At 35.5% G+C, this 19,542-nt stretch overlaps 2 protein-coding genes across 2 annotated transcripts in view; both read right to left on the minus strand.

The window, feature by feature from the left end:
• Positions 1-16,814, minus strand: part of LOC109236548 (protein CLT2, chloroplastic) — a 32,621-nt gene extending 15,807 nt beyond the window's left edge. Inside the window, exons 1-8 of the mRNA XM_019402743.1 lie at positions 16,361-16,814; positions 10,666-10,811; positions 10,214-10,251; positions 9,011-9,126; positions 8,658-8,757; positions 8,539-8,574; positions 8,341-8,391; positions 7,495-7,618 (exon numbers count right to left, since the gene is read on the minus strand). Coding sequence (XP_019258288.1) covers positions 7,495-7,618; positions 8,341-8,391; positions 8,539-8,574; positions 8,658-8,757; positions 9,011-9,126; positions 10,214-10,251; positions 10,666-10,811; positions 16,361-16,755 — 1,006 coding nt within the window. The 5' untranslated portion in view covers positions 16,756-16,814. The remainder of the gene's footprint in view (positions 1-7,494; positions 7,619-8,340; positions 8,392-8,538; positions 8,575-8,657; positions 8,758-9,010; positions 9,127-10,213; positions 10,252-10,665; positions 10,812-16,360) is intronic.
• Positions 14,277-16,354, minus strand: LOC109236549. The gene is made up of 2 exons (XM_019402744.1): positions 14,635-16,354; positions 14,277-14,546 (listed from the first exon to the last, which is right to left on the minus strand). The coding sequence occupies exons 1-2, from the start codon at positions 15,227-15,229 to the stop codon at positions 14,395-14,397; spliced, it is 747 nt and encodes a 248-aa protein (XP_019258289.1). The 5' UTR covers positions 15,230-16,354; the 3' UTR covers positions 14,277-14,394.
• Positions 16,815-19,542: the final 2,728 nt, after the last annotated feature.

Raw genomic sequence — 19,542 nt, forward strand, 5'->3', positions numbered from 1 at the left:
CACTTCAGGATGGATATTTAGTTTAGGAGGTAGTTTAGAGGTGTGCCATCCAATAAACAAACTTGTATTTCTCATTCTACTATGAAATCTGAATTCATAGCATTAGCAGCTGCTGGAAAAGAAGCAGAATGGTTGAGGAACATGTTATTAGATATAAAGTTGTGGCCATAACCCATGCCATCCATTTCTATATTTTGTGATAGTGAGACTACCATGTGTGTGGCTCATAATAAGATATATAATGGGAAATCAAGATATATGAGCTTGAGACATGCTTATATAAGAGAATTAGTCACAAATGGGACTATAACTGTTGTGTACGTGAGATCGAATAAGAATTTGGCCGATCCACTTACCAAAGCATTAACGAGAGATGTAGTACAACAAACTTGTCAAGGAATGGGGCTAAAACCCTTGAATTAAACACAAGCAACGAGAACCCAACTTTGAGTTAGTATACAATCTAACAAAATAAGTTCAATGAGGTAATAACAAGTTGCTTTGTGTTGTTTAAGCACTGATCTCCTTTCAGAGCCTTAATTCATATGTACTACATACTGTTATGTGAGGAGTCAATAAGGTGTTAAATGCCTGGAATAACATGGGCAAAATAACAAACTTTGTAGAGCAAACTGTTACTCGAAAAGGCTGAGTTAAATCTTAATAAAATTAGTAAAGTCTGTAGTAACAGGGACATTGTATCTAATTTTACCTATATGAATACTGAAGTGGTGCCGCTTCAAGCAAGATTTAAAGTGTTAATCTTGTAAGTATTCATGAAATCAGGATGAGCACAGGGCCGTAAACGTGCTAAAGCATATACTGGGTTTTCTGAGTTACTAAAATAGTATTACGTGTGTGATATTTTCGGTTTTGGCTCAAGGAGTTGTGGTTCAAATCTTTAAGATACCAATAACTTCGTCAGAACTTTAAGGCGTTTGCACTAATGAAAAGTTCAAATCTAAACAAGATACTTTTCGGTATACGTGATATTATAAGAAATATAACAAACTAGTGGGGGATTGAAAGAAGTAGTTTGTTATAAAGTAAGGGAAAAGTGGGACTTTCCCACATCGATGGTCTAAAGCCCTTTTATGGGCTTTTTAAGTTCTTGTCTATTTTATATATTTGTTTAAGAATACACACTATTAAGTGTATGTGCATATATATATTAAATACTTGTACTTGTACTTGGGCCGGGCCGGTTATTAAATTAATAATTTTATTTTTTATTTATTAAATTAATAATTTTATTTTTTATTTCTATAACAGACACATCTTTTAATGAAATAAAGTATCTTTTCAGAAAAGGCCTGGCTTTTGCTTTATAAATAAACACGAGTTTCCCTACAAAAGATAATTCAGAAAAATCTGCAAGTATCAATTTGTGGCTTGTTGTATCCTGAAGAAGATTGTCTGTATTTTTTCCCAAATCTGTATACGGGCAATAACTTCTTTAAGGAAAGTCGTTATCACGCCTCAAGCCTTGTCAATATCGTTTTAATTACTATTGATTTTTCTAACAATCTTAAAGAAGTTATTTTGCTATGGAGAACATTTTGTCCGCTGTTGAAAATTCAAAAGAGTTCATCAAACTCGACCGTTTTGATGGATCAAACTTTACACGCTGGAAGGACAAGATGATTTTCCTACTGACTGCTTTGAAGATTTTTTATGTTCTTGATCCACAATTGCCTGCTGTGCCAGATCTCACTGCAGAGGATTCTGATGAAGTGAAAGCAACGAGGAAGAAACGGGAAGATGATGAACTGCTGTGCCGGGGACATATTCTAAATACATTAACAGACCGTCTCTATGATTTGTATCAAAATTTGAAGTCTCCAAGGGAAATCTGGACGGCATTGCAAAGTGCTTATGAAAACGAGAATTGAGGTATCGATAAATTTCTATCTTTAAAGTACTTCGAATTTAAAATGGTTGATACAAAGCCCATAATGGATCAGATTTATGAACTGCAAATCTTAGTTTCAAAACTAAGTGATCTTGAAGTTAAAATTCCTGATGCACTTCAAATCGGTGCCATACTTTCGAAATTGCCTTCTTCTTGGAATGACTAGAAAGAAAATCCTGCATTCTTCTGAGAAATTGACTGTGGAACAGTTTCGAACTCACATTCAAATTGAAAGTGAGACTCGAATTCGTGATACTTTTATGCAACCTTCAAGTTCCACAGTTACTAATATTAGTCAGAATAATAACGGAGATGGAAACAAAAATTTAAAAGTTTCCAGTAAGCCTCAATTTAAAAAGAGGAATTCTTTGAAATGTCATCATTGTGGAAAGAAAGGCCACAAGATTCGTGATTGCAGGTTTAAGAAATCAGAAATTAACTTTAACCATGGAAATTCTGGAAACTCCGGAAGATCTGAGAGAGCAAAAGCAAATACAGTTGAAAGTTCTTCACAAGGCTTGGTTGCAATGATTTTTGTAGTACCATGTAATATGGTTACAAAATTAAACATGGCTGCTGCTTCTGTTAAGAGTCAAGACTGGTGGTTGGATTCGGGTGCCACCGTTCATGTCTGTTATGAGAAGAATATATTCAAGACTTATGCAGAAGTGAAGGAACCCAAGAAGGTTCTCATGGGAAATTATATGACTGCAGATGTTGCAGGAAAAGGAAGTGTTGAGATCAATTTCACTTCTGGGCAGAAGCTAACATTGCTAAATGTGTACCATGTTCCCGACATGAAGAAGAACTTGATGTCTGTTAATTTGCTGTCTAAGAGAGGCTTCAAGATAGTCATAGAATCTGATCATGTAATAGTATCTAAGAATGGTTTTTTTTGTTGGAAAGGGCTACACTTGTGATGGCATGTTCAAACTTAGTATTAATGCAATAAACTATGTTTCTGTTTATATTGTTGAGTCCAATTCTTCTTTATGGCATGATAGATTAGGACATTTAAATTTTGGTTCGTTAAATTGTATGTCCAAAAATGGATATATTTCTTGCAAGCATGATAATGTGAAAAAATGTGAAATATGTATACAAGCAAAAATGACTAAGAAACCTTTTTGTAAAACTGAAAGATTTAGTGAATTGTTACACTTAGTACATTCAGATATATGTGAACTAAATGGGAAGTTAACCAGAGGAGGCAAAAGATATTTTATTACTTTCATAGATGATTATTCTAGATTCACATATGTTTACTTGCTTAGAACAAAAGATGAAGCATTTCAGAAGTTTAAAGAATATAAATCTGTTGTGGAAAATCAAAAAGAATACTAAGATTAAGATTCTTCGTAGTGATAGAGGTGGAGAATATTTTTCCTCTGAATTTAATAAATTTTGCGAAGAGAATAGTTTGATACATCAAACAAGTGCTCTTATACACCACAACAAAATGGTTTGGCTGAAAGGAAAAATAGAACTTTAGTTGATATGATTAATGCTATGTTAATGAATGCATATTTACCACATAATTTATGGGGTGAAGCACTTTTAACAGCTTGTCACATATTAAATAGGGTGCCTTCAAAAAGCATACATGTTTCACCATATGAACTTTGGAATAATAGAAAACCTAATTTAGATTATTTTAAAGTGTGGGGGTGTATATCATTCTATAGAGTTCATGATCACTAAAGAACAAAACTAGGTCCTAGAGGAATTAAAAGTGTTTTTGTTGGATATGCTCAAAATTCTAAGGCATATAGATTGTTGGATCTAGAATCTAATGTTACAATAGAATCTATTCATGTTGTATTTATTGAAAATAAATTTTTAGATAACACTGTTGATGAGAAAGTGACTGAATCAAATGAAAGTGATAATAATGCATATAGATTGTCACATTCCGAAATTACTACAAGTAAAAAGAAAAGTGACAATATACAAATAGAACTAAGAAAGAGTCAAAGAATAAGGAAAGAAAAATGTCTTGGTTCCGATTTTATCTCTTCACAGTCCTTAGTCTTTCTTGTAGAAGGAGATAGAAAAAATGTCTGTAATCAAATTCCTATCTTATTAAGTGTTGAAGAAGACCCGAAGACATTTCAAGAAGCTATGGCTTCTCGAGATGCTGCCTTTTGGAAAGAGGCTATTAATGATGAAATGGATTCAATAATGTCCAAAAATACTTGGATTTTAGTTGATCTTCCAAATGGATCAAAACCCATAGGTTGTAAATGGGTCTTTCGGAGGAAGTATAATACAGACGGTTCTATCCAAACCTTCAGAGCAAGATTAGTAGCAAAAGATTTCACTCAAAAAGAAGGCATAGACTATTTTGATACTTATGCTCCTGTAGCAAGAATAACATCCATTAGAGTGCTTTTATCATTGTCTTCTATATATAACTTGTATGTGCATCAAATGGATGTTAAAACGGTATTTTTAAACGGAAACCTTAGTGAAGAGATTTATATGCAACAACCTGAAGGTTTTGTTCTTCCAGGAAATGAGAAGAAAGTATGTAAATTGATAAAGTCTCTTTATGGTTTGAAACAAGCACCTAAACAATGACATGAAAGGTTTGATAGTGTTGTACTATAAAATGGATTCATACATAATCATGCTGACAAATGTATTTACTCCAAGTTCACAAAAGAATACGGAGTTATCATTTGTCTATATGTTGATGACATGCTAATATTTGGTACAAATATGCATGGTATTACTGAAACCAAGAAGTATCTAACTTCAGTTTTTAAGATGAAAGACTTAAATGAAGTAGATACTATTCTAGGCATAAAGGTGAAAAGAGAGAACAAAAGAATGACTTTATCACAATCGCATTATATTGATAAAGTCCTTGCTAAGTTCAGTTCATTAGGCANATAACAAGAATATTTCTAGTACAATCTTTCAACAATCCCTGGAGAGACTGGTTCACTAATAGACCGAGGGCTAAGTCATTCGACTCATTCACATCCAGATCATGAATGTTTGGAATCCATATTATGCAAGGAGACATTGCTTTTGCTAATTCGAATTGAAGGGGTGATATAAAAATCGGTCTATTTCCGGCATCATATCCATAGTTAGCCCATTCATCCTAGTTAGCAGTTCCAGCTCCGTATCAAGGTCACGATCGATATCGTCACTAGCATCAAGATTGTCACTATCATCAATATCGTCACTATCATCAATATCGATCTCATCAAGAAGAAAACCTTTAGGCTTGTTATCCAGGAACTTGTTCAGAAATACCGTAATGAAAGGAACATAGGAGTTTGTCGCTAGGTATTTGACCAAATAGGATCGTACCAGTTCCTATAGAACCTATCACTAAAATACCCCTAGAGGGGGATAAGGCTAAGCGGAGCGAAAAGGGTTTTCCATGAGATGGGAAATGAAAACTATTTTCCCCACACGAAGTTTGTGAATAAGTGATTGTCTGATAATGAGCAAGGAATATCCGTCTTTCTGCTAAACAGGATGGATTGAACTCATAATTCATTAGATGCTTTTTATGAATGTCAACTAAGTATCGTAAGTAAATTGCTCCCGGTTGTTCAATCATTTGATAACCAGAGTCATTCTTTGATAAACGATCACTATGAGTCAGACTCAATAGAATTTGATCAATCCTATTTTCTGTCGTTAAGGTGGAGAACTGAACCAAGAATTCTCTTTCTTCATCATCAATCGAATCACTGTTCGCGACCCAGGATTCTATTTTATCATCAATCCAATCCCCGTTTCTGAAGTGGTGCCGCTTCAAGCAAGATTTAAAGGGTTAATCTTTTAAGTATTCATGAAATCAGGATGAGCACAGGGCCGTAAACGTGCTAAAGCATATACTGGATTTTCTGAGTTACTAAAATAGTATTACGCGTGTGATATTTTCGGTTTTGGCACAAGGAGTTGTGGTTCAAATCTTTAAGATACAATAACTTCGTCAGAACTTTAAAGTGTTTGCACTAATGAAAAGTTCAAATNAACTAAACACAAGCAACGGGGACCCAACTTTGCGTTAGTATACACTCTAACAAAATAAGTTCAATGAGGTAATAACAAGTTGCTTTGTGTTGTTTAAGCACTGATCTCCTTTCAGAGCCTTAATTCATATGTACTACATACTGTTATGTAAGGAGTCAATAAGTTGTTAAATGCCTGGGATAACAGGGGCAAAATAACAAACTTTGTAGTGCAAACTGTTACTCGAAGAGGCTCAGTTAAATCTTAATAAAATTAGTAAAGTCTGTAGTAACAGGGACATTGTATCTAATTTTACCTATATGAATACTGAAGTGGTGCCGCTTCAAGCAAGATTTAAAGGGTTAATCTTTTAAGTATTCATGAAATCAGGATGAGCACAGGGCCGTAAACGTGCTAAAGCATATACTGGATTTTCTGAGTTACTAAAATAGTATTACGCGTGTGATATTTTCGGTTTTGGCACAAGGAGTTGTGGTTCAAATCTTTAAGATACAATAACTTCGTCAGAACTTTAAAGTGTTTGCACTAATGAAAAGTTCAAATCTAAACAAGATACTTTTCGGTATGCACGATATTATAAGAAATATAACAAACTAGTGGGGGATTGAAAGAAGTAGTTTGTTATAAAGTAAGGAAAGTGGGACTTTCCCACACCGATGGTCTAAAGCCCCTTTATGGGCTTTTCAAGTTCTTGTCCATTTTATATATTTGTTTAAGAATACACACTATTAAGTGTAGTGCAAATATTTGTTTTTATATATATATATATATATATATATTAATATTAGATACTTGGACTTGGACTTGGGGCTTGGGCCGGGCCGGTTATTAAATTAATAATTTTATTTTTTATTTCTATAACAGAAAATCTGTTTTATTTGAATTTAAAATTCAAATAAACAGACACATCTGAAATAAAGTGTCTTTTCGGAAAAGGCCCGACTTTTGCTCTATAAATAAACACGAGTTTCCCTACAAAGGATATTCAGAAAATCAGCAAGTATCAATTTTGTGGCTTGTTGTATCCTGAAGAAGATTGTCTGTATTTTTCCCAAATCTGTATACGGGCAATAACTTCTTTAAGGAAAGTCGTTCTCACGCCTCAAGCCTTCTTCAATTTCGTTTTCTATTATTATTTTTCTAACAATAACAAGTAGATGAATCCATGCTACCCAAAATATCTCCACCCTTGTTTCCGATGGGTGCACTTATAACCTTGAAATCTCTATGTGATTGACTGAGGAAAGCAGGTGCCTATAGTAAGCAACATTTCCTGCCAAAACATTCTAGGTTCAAGTCTTTTCCTTCCTGCCAGCTTCCCCAAAAAAGAAACTTAAGGTCCTCATCAAACTCTGAACTCAGCAGAATTGCAGAGGTCACATCTGGGGCTGACCTGTTAAAACTGCTATCTACGGGGGAGACATGGGGAGCTTCTCGTATTGTGCGTAAAACATGTGGAGTTTAAAAGTAAATATGTTAACTGGAAGATCATGACCTTCACGAACTCGCTTTACAAATCCTGAAATGATGCCATTGTCCTTTTATGCAAGCCACATATAGGTCCAAGAGAACAGAGATTGTACCTGAAATATTGTTCCCTATGTTGAAGAAGCAACCAGCACCGCTCTTAAGAAATGAAGGGAGCTCAGAAAATGGTATCCCCTTCAAGTTTGAAAGAAAAGGCAGAAAAAGGAGAACAAAAAGAGCCTACAAATAAAACACATATTACGAAAAGAAACATTCAGAATACAGCATTGCTGAACAGTCAACAGATCAACTCCCTCTCTGATATATGTGTGTGAGTGTCTAATATATATGTATAGAAGAAGCAATTCTCTACTAACATATCCATTGTCTATAAGTGCAATGTCATTTTAATAACTATAATTGATTCTGCAATAACACTTCAGCAACAGCATAAATTGAAATTGAGGAGCATAAAGGGTTAGAGTGGCTTGTAAGTCTATGAAAAACATCTCAGGATCCAGTCAAAACTAAAAAGAGATTTTGCATATTGTACTGCAATCTTTCAAACATTTCTTCTCTCTATCATTAAATCCGTTAGCCATGAGCTCTTGCATAGCTGCAAATGAAACTTCAGCGAAAGAACTAGATTTCATGTTCAATACAATGCCTGCGCAAAAAGTATCTTTATCTTCCAGTTGACTGCTGGAATTTAAGAAATGGTGCTGAATGTGATTACTACTATGTCATACAAAAGCCAGCAGTTGGTATTTAGTTCCACTTGACTTCTGGAATCGAAGAAATGGTGCTGAATGTGAATACTACCAAGTCAACAGAAGAGCCACTAATTGGTATTTGGTTAAGGCTAATTAAATCAGTATATATGTAAGCATTCAACTCTAAACTCTAAAGTAAATAACCTTGAAGAATTGTCGGAACGAAAAGTTAGTGTATCAAAATTTCACCTGGAATGCAGATCCAAAAGAATTGACGACAAAAATATCAAGCACCTTCCCCTGGATAAATTGTAAGATTTATCAGGACTGTGCATTATGCATTACCAACAGAATTGAAAAGAGACCAATGGAGTATCTTTGGAGCATCCCGTATTCAGAGCTAAGTGAAGGCACACAAAAACGAAACTCTGTACAAGAGCTATGCACCTTGAGTCTGCTGGCAGCATCAATAAAAACGAACTCCTACACATTCAAAGCCCTTAAAATGATTATCTAAGGATCCAGACTGCTATTGGTAATTTGGTATACCATGATTTACTGAATACCTTAATAACAGACGCAGCGGCTTGGAATGCACTGGAAGCAACCATCAATACTGGCCAAACAAATGCGATTCCTGCCAGCATCTGATTGGAGTCTGGTCCACTGCATTCCACAAGGACAAAAGCCAAGATAAATAAAAGCAGAATAGCATACAGAAATAGTGAGGTGCTTGATCATGCAGAACCAATTTCCTATCACTATCTATAACAGCTCATTTGCCGAAAGGATCAGCCATAGGAAGTAGCTAAGTCACGAGAAAGAAAACAGGAATATATGTTATAAGCTCTGCATGTTCCCAAACGACTATGTCAAGAGAAGTAAAATATTGTAGGTTCCCTCCAGCAGAGTGTTGGACCTGGTTACGGCTAGTACCACTCCAGCAGCCACCAGTAAGCATCCGCCTATCTGATTCATCGAGTATGTTCGCCCAAGTATGAAAACAGAGAGAGCCAACTGCCACACCAAGAAGGTCTGCAATAGAAAGGTCTTTGCTAAGCAATCTTGTTTTGCTTCTTCTACGGACGAGTGAGATCTTTGTTAAGCAATCTTCAGGATGCAATTATAACTCTACTTGTTGAAGTTGGTTAAGACATGAATTTTCAGCAACTTACAGAACCTATTCCCAATCCATGAATCCATTAAAAAGTAAGAGGAAATAAAACAAAGTGTTTCCATCAAGGCATTGAAATGAGTAAACTACTACCTGACACTGTGCTGGCAGAATCCTTGGACTCCAAATCATAACCGTAGCGTCAATTTATTTAATACTTTGCTGATCACCTCCAGATATCCAGTTTCATAGACTGATAAACTAGATAATTTCATACAGACCCCGTTTTCCTAAAACATAAGAAATTGGGGGGGGGGGGGGGGGGTAGGGGGACTGCAAAATACATATATCTGATGCAAGTTACAAGGAAACAAAGAAAAAGATTTAACAGTACTGGGTCATCTTCTGGGTAATACAAAATTCTCAGTTTACTAAGACTAGCTTGTTTCATGGAACAATAAATGCTGATAACAGTTACTATCTCTAACAAAATGCTCTACGTGACCTATATGGATAAATCATTATGTTTATATAAGTTATTTGTCCTCTTCCTTTGGGACTTTTTGTTTAAAGGTATTTCACGACTTCTTTGATATTGAGGTGTAGTTAATTGATTAAATAGTGCATATGAAATGTTGAACTGATATTCCATCAAAAGTTCTGGTATTTTTCAAGAAAAGCTCTTGAAGTGGAGGAGCCCAATACATATTCAAGACAGCTTAAATGCTATATTCAAGTCAAATGCTAATTTTTACATCTATACATTTAATCCGAGTCACTGGGCATGCATTTAATCCTCATCCAACAGCTACTATAATGGAGTAATAAGTTCTAATGGCATTTTGTGGATGCTAAAGGAAAATCAAGGATGCATTGAATGTGTCATTCCACCAGAAAAGGGTATCCCACTGTCCACCCTCTAGGAAATCTACTGTAAATGGAAAGATAAATTGTGAACCACTCATGTGTTTTTTGGCAATAAAGGGAAGCTACTATTGTTAACATTACCTGATTAAGTATCGGTATGGCTGGTCCAGGAAGCATTGCTGTAAAATACCAAAAAGCAAGCGATCAGAAATGACTTCTTAACTGATTGAATCATTCATATTCATTTCTTCGTGGAGCTTACTATTGTTTTTCAGGTTCATATCAAGCAGCGAAAAAAATGAGACAACAACAACAACCCAGTATAATTCCACTAGTGGGGTCTCGGGAGGGTAGTGTGTACGCAGACCTTACTCCTACCATAGGGTAGAGAGGCTGTTTCCAATAGACGAGAGTTTAGAGTAACGAGAAAAGTCTAATTATTGTGGGAAGACGAGAGTTTAGAGTAAGAAAGCAGAACACATAAAGGATCTAAACTAAATGTTTTTTCCAAAGCAGGCAGAGATATTAATCTAGACAGGGAGGGGCAACAGTTAATTTATTATCCTAGAACTTTCCTAAGTACAACGTAATACCTCCAGCATACATTCCAGAAATAACCCCCAGGGCTTCAAGGAAACCAATGAGCAAAAAGCGTGATTTTGGATAGGCCACCATCTCGTTAGTTACAATACCAGCACGATATCTCGCATACAATATGGATAAGTAAATAGCCAAGTACCTGAAGTTAATGAACCACATTAACTATCAGCCTCTACACAGTATAACAAATAGCAATTAACCAGGATCAAAAAGCTCAATTAAATCATGCCATTTCAGAATAAAAGTCAAAGTTACATGTTTCTCAGAACCTGTTTTGACAAACATATTTTAGTGTCTTAATTTAGATCATCTTCTCAGCTTGTCATCGACTTGAATGTAGGCAAATGCTGCCCCCGAAGACTCAAATATTCACCTGTCATTTATTTGCCTACCCATCTAAGTTAGGTCAAAACCTGTTGATAACTTACATTATTCTGACATGCTAGAATATGAGACATGACGGCATAGAGCCATGTATTTGCACTTGTGCAACTGCATGGAAAGTTGGTCTCTAGCAATCAATGATAGAGAGATATAACCGGTATTCCAGTAGTTACATTCCAATCCCAGCATCTTCAATGCAAAAGAAATTTACTAGGAACAATGTCCAGTTGTAATTTTGGGCTTCGAAAATGCAATAGGTGATCGATCAATTACTAAAACAAACGGGTCAAGAAAATAGTGTCTCTACTCACAAGCTAAGGTTGGAACAGTTTTTTACATGTAAAAGGTAACAAACTTATTACATGTCACCTCATCCTCTTCCTTCTTTGGTCTTAAAATGATTTTTCAAAGTGAAACATAGGACTAAAGATGTTAGTGTTACTCCGTCCCAATTTATCTGATACTCTTCTCATTTTGAAAAGTTCCAGAATATTTGTCACAGTTCCTCTTCTAAAAAGCTGTCATAACTTTCAAGAATTAAGAAATTCACGCATCCGATCAAAATTTCAATTTTGATGTAATGTTTTCTCTATAAAACTATCCTTCAACCATTCCTGTGATGTTTTTCTTCTACCATCACCGATATGATATATAGGTCAAATTAACCTCTTAAACTCCGCACCCTATCAAATACCTCTCCATAAATGGTAACAAATGGAGTATTCTCCATTGTTCTTAAGGTACTTCAAAGTGGAAGTTTTTGCCCTAAAGACGTTATTTTCATTGTTGGGGGAGCTGATATGGAGATCTCTACATGTAGTAATTGCAAATTTACTGATTATATTTCTTGACTAGCTACCGTGGACACTATGCTATAGTTAAAACTTAAGCTTGTACCATCAAAGATTTATATCTAAATTTCAATTTTGATGTGATGTTTTCTCTATAAAACTATCCTTCAACCATTCTTGTGATGTTTTTCTTCTACCATCACCGATATGATATATAGGTCAAATTAACCTCTTAAACTCCACACCCTATCAAATACCTCTCTATAAATGGTAACAAACAGAGTATTCTCCATTGTTCTTAAGGTACTTCAAAGTGGAAGTTTTTGCCCTAAAGACGTTATTTTCATTGTTGGGGGAGCTGATTATGGAGATCTCTGCAAGGTCATTTAGGGACAACATGTAGTAATTGCAAATTTACTGATTATATTTCTTGACTAGCTACCTGGACTATGCTATAGTTAAAAGAAAGCTTGTACCATCAAAGATTTATATCTACCATGTAATTGCAATTTAATTTAACCTAAGGTAACTAGGCATACACTTCATAAATAGTTAATACAAGTCATTAAGTCGAAGTACAATTTCGAAGTCAAACCAAGAGATTCATTCAACTAAAAAATTATGGCATTTTCTTCACAATACTCATAGCCGCGTTGAAGTCTAGGCTGAAAAATATCTGTAGGCAAGTCTACAATATACTCTTAACGAATCCAGTATAAAGTAGAGGGTCAAATACTAAATATATTTTTTTTATCTCAAATCAAGTATAGGTTTAAAAATAAAATTTACAAATTCAGAGAAAGAAACATTATACGTCACAATCTTTTATCATTAATTTTATAAAATAAATGAAAAGGTTGTAGTCAAAGGAAAAAGAGAAACAATCACACTCTTCAAATAGTAAGTGTCGTTCTTTTTAAGTTGGAGAAAGTATTAAGAGCCCGTTTGGGTTAGCTAATTGAAAGTAGCTAACAAGGATTAAGAACCCTCAGGGGTTGGCCTGGTGGCAATTGACTTGAGCCTTGGAGTTTGCTCCCTTTCAAGGTCTCAAGTTCGAAACTCACTGGGTGCAAACAATTTCTGAGGGTCATCGGACTGGGTAAAACCTGAATTAACCGTGGTACACTTGCGGGAAACTCTTTGCCGAGGGCCTGTGCACCCCCGGGATTAGTCGGGGCTCTTAGAGACTCGAACACCCGGTGCAAATCAAAAAATAAAAAATAAAAGCTAACAAGGATTAAGTGTTGAAAAAACACTTTTCAGCGTTGAAACTGATCTTTTAAATTCATAAAAGTGATTATAAGCAGTTTGACTGTATGGGTCCAAACTTGGACGACCACGACACTTATATATAGTGGGGGAACAACCTTGTAAAAGGGGCTCCTTTTTTTTTTGGGAAAATTTCACATAAGAACAACTGGGATTCCTACTTTTCAATTTTATAACCCATATTTCAATTTACAATCAATTAGCCCAAAAATAATAGGCTAAGACTCAACATCCAACTCCAATAAATTCTCGAAATCACTAATTAATTTTAAAAAAAAAAATTTGTTCAAGCTTTTAAGTTAATTTTTGAATCAGTAACTGTAACTAAAATATTAGTTTAACAAACCAAATCCATTTGAATGGTGAAAATTAGATTTTTAACAAGCTTAAATATGTGGGTTTAGATTCCGCATTTGATTTTGTGAGAAATTTGGAGAGGTTGTTATTTTGAATTGTTAGAAATAGCATAAGGAGGTTGCATATAAAATTTGAAGTCATTTAATGGAGATTTGGACTGGTTTTGAACAAGAATTGCAACTGAAAATTGTGGAAGAAGTTCGTCTACAAACGCTTGTATAAAGGTGTATAAAAGTGTATAATAGTATATAAGATGTGGTTATACACTCATATACACTTTTATACAAGATTATACATAATTATACAAAAAACTGACTTCGTCTCTTCCTTGCGTCTTTTTTGAAATTTAACTCAAATCTTGCTCAAATCTACTCAAAATCACTTCAAAATTAAATTTTGAACTCCTTTTGATATTTTCAATCAATTAGAACAACACCCAATCCAAACAACTAACAAACTCAAAAAATCCTATTTTTGAAAGCAAAGCTTTGAATAGCCTTCAATGGTGTACGTCTACTCTTCAATTTTCTTACATTGCAACTAGGTGACACAAGCGGAGAAGTAGTAATGGCGGACAGCCCCTTGAAGCATATGTAGAAGACGTGATAAGAAAATAGAGTGAAAGCAATGGTTGTGAGAACACAAAATTTAACTCCATAGCTTTTAGAAGCTATGGTTGTAAGAACACAAATTTTGAATTTGCTACTGCTTTCAAAATATGTACAATATGGGCTATGTTGGGTAAAACTTAAAAACATGGACTATTTTTTGCTATGGTGTGATGTCAAGTGTATTTTCTTGTAATTCTTTTTTTATTTTATCTCTCTAAGACAGAACATTGATTGTAATACTCTTCTACGAAACACTATTAGTACATCTAACGCTCAATTACCGATCCTCACAAGATAGTGAAACACACAATCAATGAGTGATATAAGGGGAAGCACTTACTGAGACTCTCGGCCCGAAGCGCTTTATGAAAGCAGGCCAGTCTCGAGTCTCCACTGCATAGGAGAGCAGACGAGCTACCCAATCCCTTATGCCCGCAATAGAGCGAGGAGGGCGTCCCATAGCTGCAAACAAGAGGTAAACAAACACTAAGGAAAATAAAGAAGAAACAAAAGAAAGGGGGAGGAGAAGAAAGAAAATGGCGACACTCACTTTTATAATTCCACCGCTCCGGAAACCTAGCAGGGTCAGACACGATGTGGGCAGTTCTGACGAAGAAATACTTGTGCCAGAACTTACGAATCGTCTGGTCGTCGGTTCCCACTACCAGCCCCTTTGTTCCACGATGTCTCAAATGCACCATCGTGCCCCTGTTAAAGCTGGGTGAGAACAGGTGCAAGAGATGATGGATAGTCACCTCACATCCCGCCAACTCCGCATACTTTATCAACAATAGAAGTATCTTAAGCGTGTATGGTGAGAATTGCGCCGGGCAGACTTGATAGAATCTGCAGAACTCTTCCGCCAACTGAGGGATAGGGAAAGAGTAACCGATCACGAAAGGGTACTCATAAAAAGCACAGTACCCAGGTCTATGGACTTCCACGAAGACCGTCCCCGCCGGAACCATATCGATATGGGCGGGGATACTATGCTTTGTATGGAGGGCATCTATATGAGCTTGGTCCGTATCGGAGAACACTGGGGTAGGAATGGGGGCGGGATCTTTGAGGAAGTCACTCCGAGAGGTAGGGTGTCTCGGCAGTAATTCCTCCACGGTAGGAAAGCTTCCCCCCTCTTCCGCCATCGTGTCCTCGCCGGCGGAGGGGAATGCCACGGACAGCGGGTCCGCCTCAGAAACCCCTTCATGGGATCAATGTGTTCTAGGCATTGCTTCAACGGGAAAGATGTTAGAATCGCAAAGAAAGCTGTGGGTGGAAAATGAAAGATGAAGAAGCAGAAAACCGTGAGAACGAATGCAGGGAAGATGAGGAAGGGTGACGTGAAATGGCCAAGAGTTTTTGAAAAAACAAACCCTCCACCTATTTATAGGATTGGGTAGCAGCGGAATCAAAGCGAAAAGCTGCAGAGTAGCACCGGAATCGAGGCGAAAGACTACAGGTTGGTACCAAAACCGAAGCGACAAGCCGTCAGCCCCTGTCTCGAAAACATGCATAACGATGACGAAAAGGCAGATGACGTCATTTCCTGATAAGACACAACACCAATGTCTTGTTAAGCACGTTGACCCCCCACTATTGGCCGGGTCGTAACGCTCCATGAAACCAAATTTCTCCACGAAGGGTGAAATGTGTCCGCTCATCAAGGACACGTCGAGTTGCTACCTCGACAAACGGAGGGACTAACTGTATGGATCCAAATTTGGACGACCACGACCACTGACGAACACGACCAATGGCGAGATACTCGTAGCTCAACATAGGTTCGATAGAGGGCGTTAGGAATATTCCTTCGAATATTCCCCGTAATACGCTTTTTAAGATCTAGAAGGGGTCTGTCCCTTATATAGTGGGGGAACAACCTTGTAAAAGGGGCTCCTTTTTTTTTATGTCTCTCTAAGACAGAACATTGATTGTAATACTCTTCTACGAAACACTAGTAGTATATCTAACGCTCAATTAACGATCCTCACAAGATCGGGAAACATTATTCGTTATGTTCATCTTATACCTTTTTTTTGTTCTACTGATTATTATGCTTGCCTAAGATTTATCCCATCATTTTCTTTGATTGATTTATTCAAAAAGGTTGTAATATCTTTTGAGTCAAACATTGACCAGCTTATAAGCTTACCCAAATTCCCTAGTTCTAGAAAGAACTCTAATTTTGAAGGTACAAAAACCAAATCATATCGCACAGGTATATGAGGTATATACGTGATCACACTATAATTGTAAGAATAAATTATAAAACTCACCCAAAAGTGGTAACCTGAGCTAGAAAAAATGGGTATTCTTTCATAGGAGCAAGGGCAAGTTTGTAAAGTACACGATTCGCAACCCCAAGCACCAGAGTTAAAACAGAGTTCAAAATGATTAGCTCTCTGGTCACATTTGATTGGCGGTCAGAATCACTTCCCACGGCGCGTGCGATAAATTTTGAGCTCGAATTCGAAGACTGCCGTGAAAAAGAGGTCCTTCTCCGGTGGATTTCAAGTCGCCGTGAAGATGTAAGAAGAGGCATCGGAGAAGAAGACAATATGAAGAGAAATTTAGAGTTTGGTATATTGATAATGGCCAAGCGAGGAAGAGATGATGAAATGTGGAAATGGTTTGGGAATTTGGCGCGAATTGTTAGAGAGTGAGACTCCATGAATTTGCTGTTTCGTTAGGTGAATGAGGAAAGCTCACTGATAGCTCACCTACTACACGAGCTAATATAGGGAAATTCAACCTTATAACCATTCATTTTGAAAAAGAAAAAGGTGAAATTATATAGGGTGAAAATGTTTTTCGAAAATTATTTTCACAGTAAATTCTGTTTAGTATCTAACACTCTTTAAAATTTAAAAAATATTTCAAATGGATCATTGGAGAAAAATATAAGCGAAAAAGACATATTTTGTCTTTTAATAAAAAAATAATGTTTTTCACGTTTGAATGCGAGAAAATGACTTGTTTTTTGAAAAATATAGTAATAACTTATTTTCTGAAAATATTTTCAGAAAATAATTGGCATCGTTACTGAATACACGCTTAGTTTGTTTGTTTCAGAAAAGAAATCACCCCCTCCGTCCCAAATTAGTTGTCACATTTGGCTTCCCAAGAGTCAAATTATATGAACTTTGCCAATATCTTGAAACATATATTTTTATCATATTGACATGAAAATAATTGCTACTTGTGATACTTTTTATATAGTTGATCTAATCTAATTTAGCTTCGAAACTTAGTCAAATTAACTCTCGAGAAGTGAAACATGACAACTAATTTGGACAAATGAAGGATTAACATTGTTTTCCCTTCTTTTTAATAAACAAGTATCAGATGACCCAGAGGCAGCCTATACTATATCAAGAGGGGTCACTGGCACGTGTAAAGTTTGACAAAATTTTATATATTTTTATAAAATAGTGATGTATTAGCAGTGACATCCTATATATAAAGCAGATTTTGATTGAATCTAAAAGTATACCTGCGACCTTCAAATCTTGAGTCCGCCTGTGAAATGACCAGAATATGGTATTAGTTCATTTGATTTGTTTACTGAACTTCGTTATGTTGAGTTCCATTTTTCACTTTATAATCCCCTCATATATCTTTCCTTTTTTTTCTTTCTCATCTATAAGAATATCTCAAATGACTAAGAATCACGTGAAAAAGTTCACAGAAAATACAATTGAATCAAGCAAATATAGAAGCATATGGAAAATGTGCGCCCGTATTTTATTTTTCTTCCTTAATAGTAATTTTCGATCTCTTCAACCGTATTCTTATGTGGCTTGTATTTTGTTTATCTTTCAATTCGTCCAAAAACACGTGTTAAAAAAATTGTGAAAACTTTAATTATATTTATTTTTTTGTTTCAAATAACAATAGCATCTATATATTCATATATTATCATAGTACCCAACGTGGAACTCGACGTTGTGCTTGACTCCTTGGTGCAGATTTCGACAACTTTTGTCTTTGATTATTCCTTTTAGCACGATAGAATTGGTAGATATCATCTGATATTTCGCATGTTTTCACATAAACCATCCTTTCTGGCGTGTTTGGTGCTACAAAAAAGTAGGAAATTTGTGTTTGAAAGTATTTGATAGTTCCAAGGATCATATTAATGGAATGTCAAAAAAACAATTATTTAGCTTGTGAGTGAAAATTATTTCTCTTTACAACTATCTGAACTCTTAATTTCATACTATTGATTCAAACAACACATATATTATTATTATTATTATTATTATTATTAATTTTTAATATTAAAGTTACATCAAAACACTAAGTCAATTTGCCAACATTATAATCAAGCTTTAATATGCCAACCCAATCCAAGCTTCAAAAGAGGTGAATTAGTTTACCGAAAAATATTCTCTAAAATTGTTTTGGTCAATTCAAACTGGTCGCTGATGACATATTATATTGAATTCAATCCCCAAATGTATGCTTTGGGCTCCAAATTTCAAAGGTGTAGTAAAGAGAGCAAATTGCATTTAGGGATGTGACTTATAAACCATATTTATAATCGAAATTAATGAACGACTTATACGGGAAAAAATATTTTCTTAAAATTGTTTTGGTCAATTCAAACTGGTCGCTGATGACATATTATATTGAATTCAATCCCCAAATGTATGCTTTGGGCTCCAAATTTCAAAGGTGTAGCAAAGAGAGCAAATTGCATTTAGTGATGTGACTCATAAATTATATTTATAATCGAAATTAATGAACGACTTATACGGGAATGAACACCACGAATGATACAACGCACATATCCCAATTGACAAATACGTCGTATATACCAATCGACGGATTGTCGTTATTTGATAATTGCGACTTATATCGCAATGAGACCTTAGTTTGTTTGTTTCAGAAAAGAAATCACCCCCTCCGTCCCAAATTAGTTGTCACATTTGGCTTCCCAAGAGTCAAATTATATGAACTTTGCCAATATCTTGAAACATATATTTTTATCATATTGACATGAAAATAATTGCTACTTGTGATACTTTTTATATAGTTGATCTAATCTAATTTAGCTTCGAAACTTAGTCAAATTAACTCTCGAGAAGTGAAACATGACAACTAATTTGGACAAATGAAGGATTAACATTGTTTTCCCTTCTTTTTAATAAACAAGTATCAGATGACCCAGAGGCAGCCTATACTATATCAAGAGGGGTCACTGGCACGTGTAAAGTTTGACAAAATTTTATATATTTTTATAAAATAGTGATGTATTAGCAGTGACATCCTATATATAAAGCAGATTTTGATTGAATCTAAAAGTATACCTGCGACCTTCAAATCTTGAGTCCGCCTGTGAAATGACCAGAATATGGTATTAGTTCATTTGATTTGTTTACTGAACTTCGTTATGTTGAGTTCCATTTTTCACTTTATAATCCCCTCATATATCTTTCCTTTTTTTTTCTTTCTC

This window comes from Nicotiana attenuata, unplaced genomic scaffold (assembly GCF_001879085.1).
Source record: "Nicotiana attenuata strain UT unplaced genomic scaffold, NIATTr2, whole genome shotgun sequence".
In the NCBI taxonomy this organism is placed as follows: Eukaryota; Viridiplantae; Streptophyta; class Magnoliopsida; order Solanales; family Solanaceae; genus Nicotiana; species Nicotiana attenuata.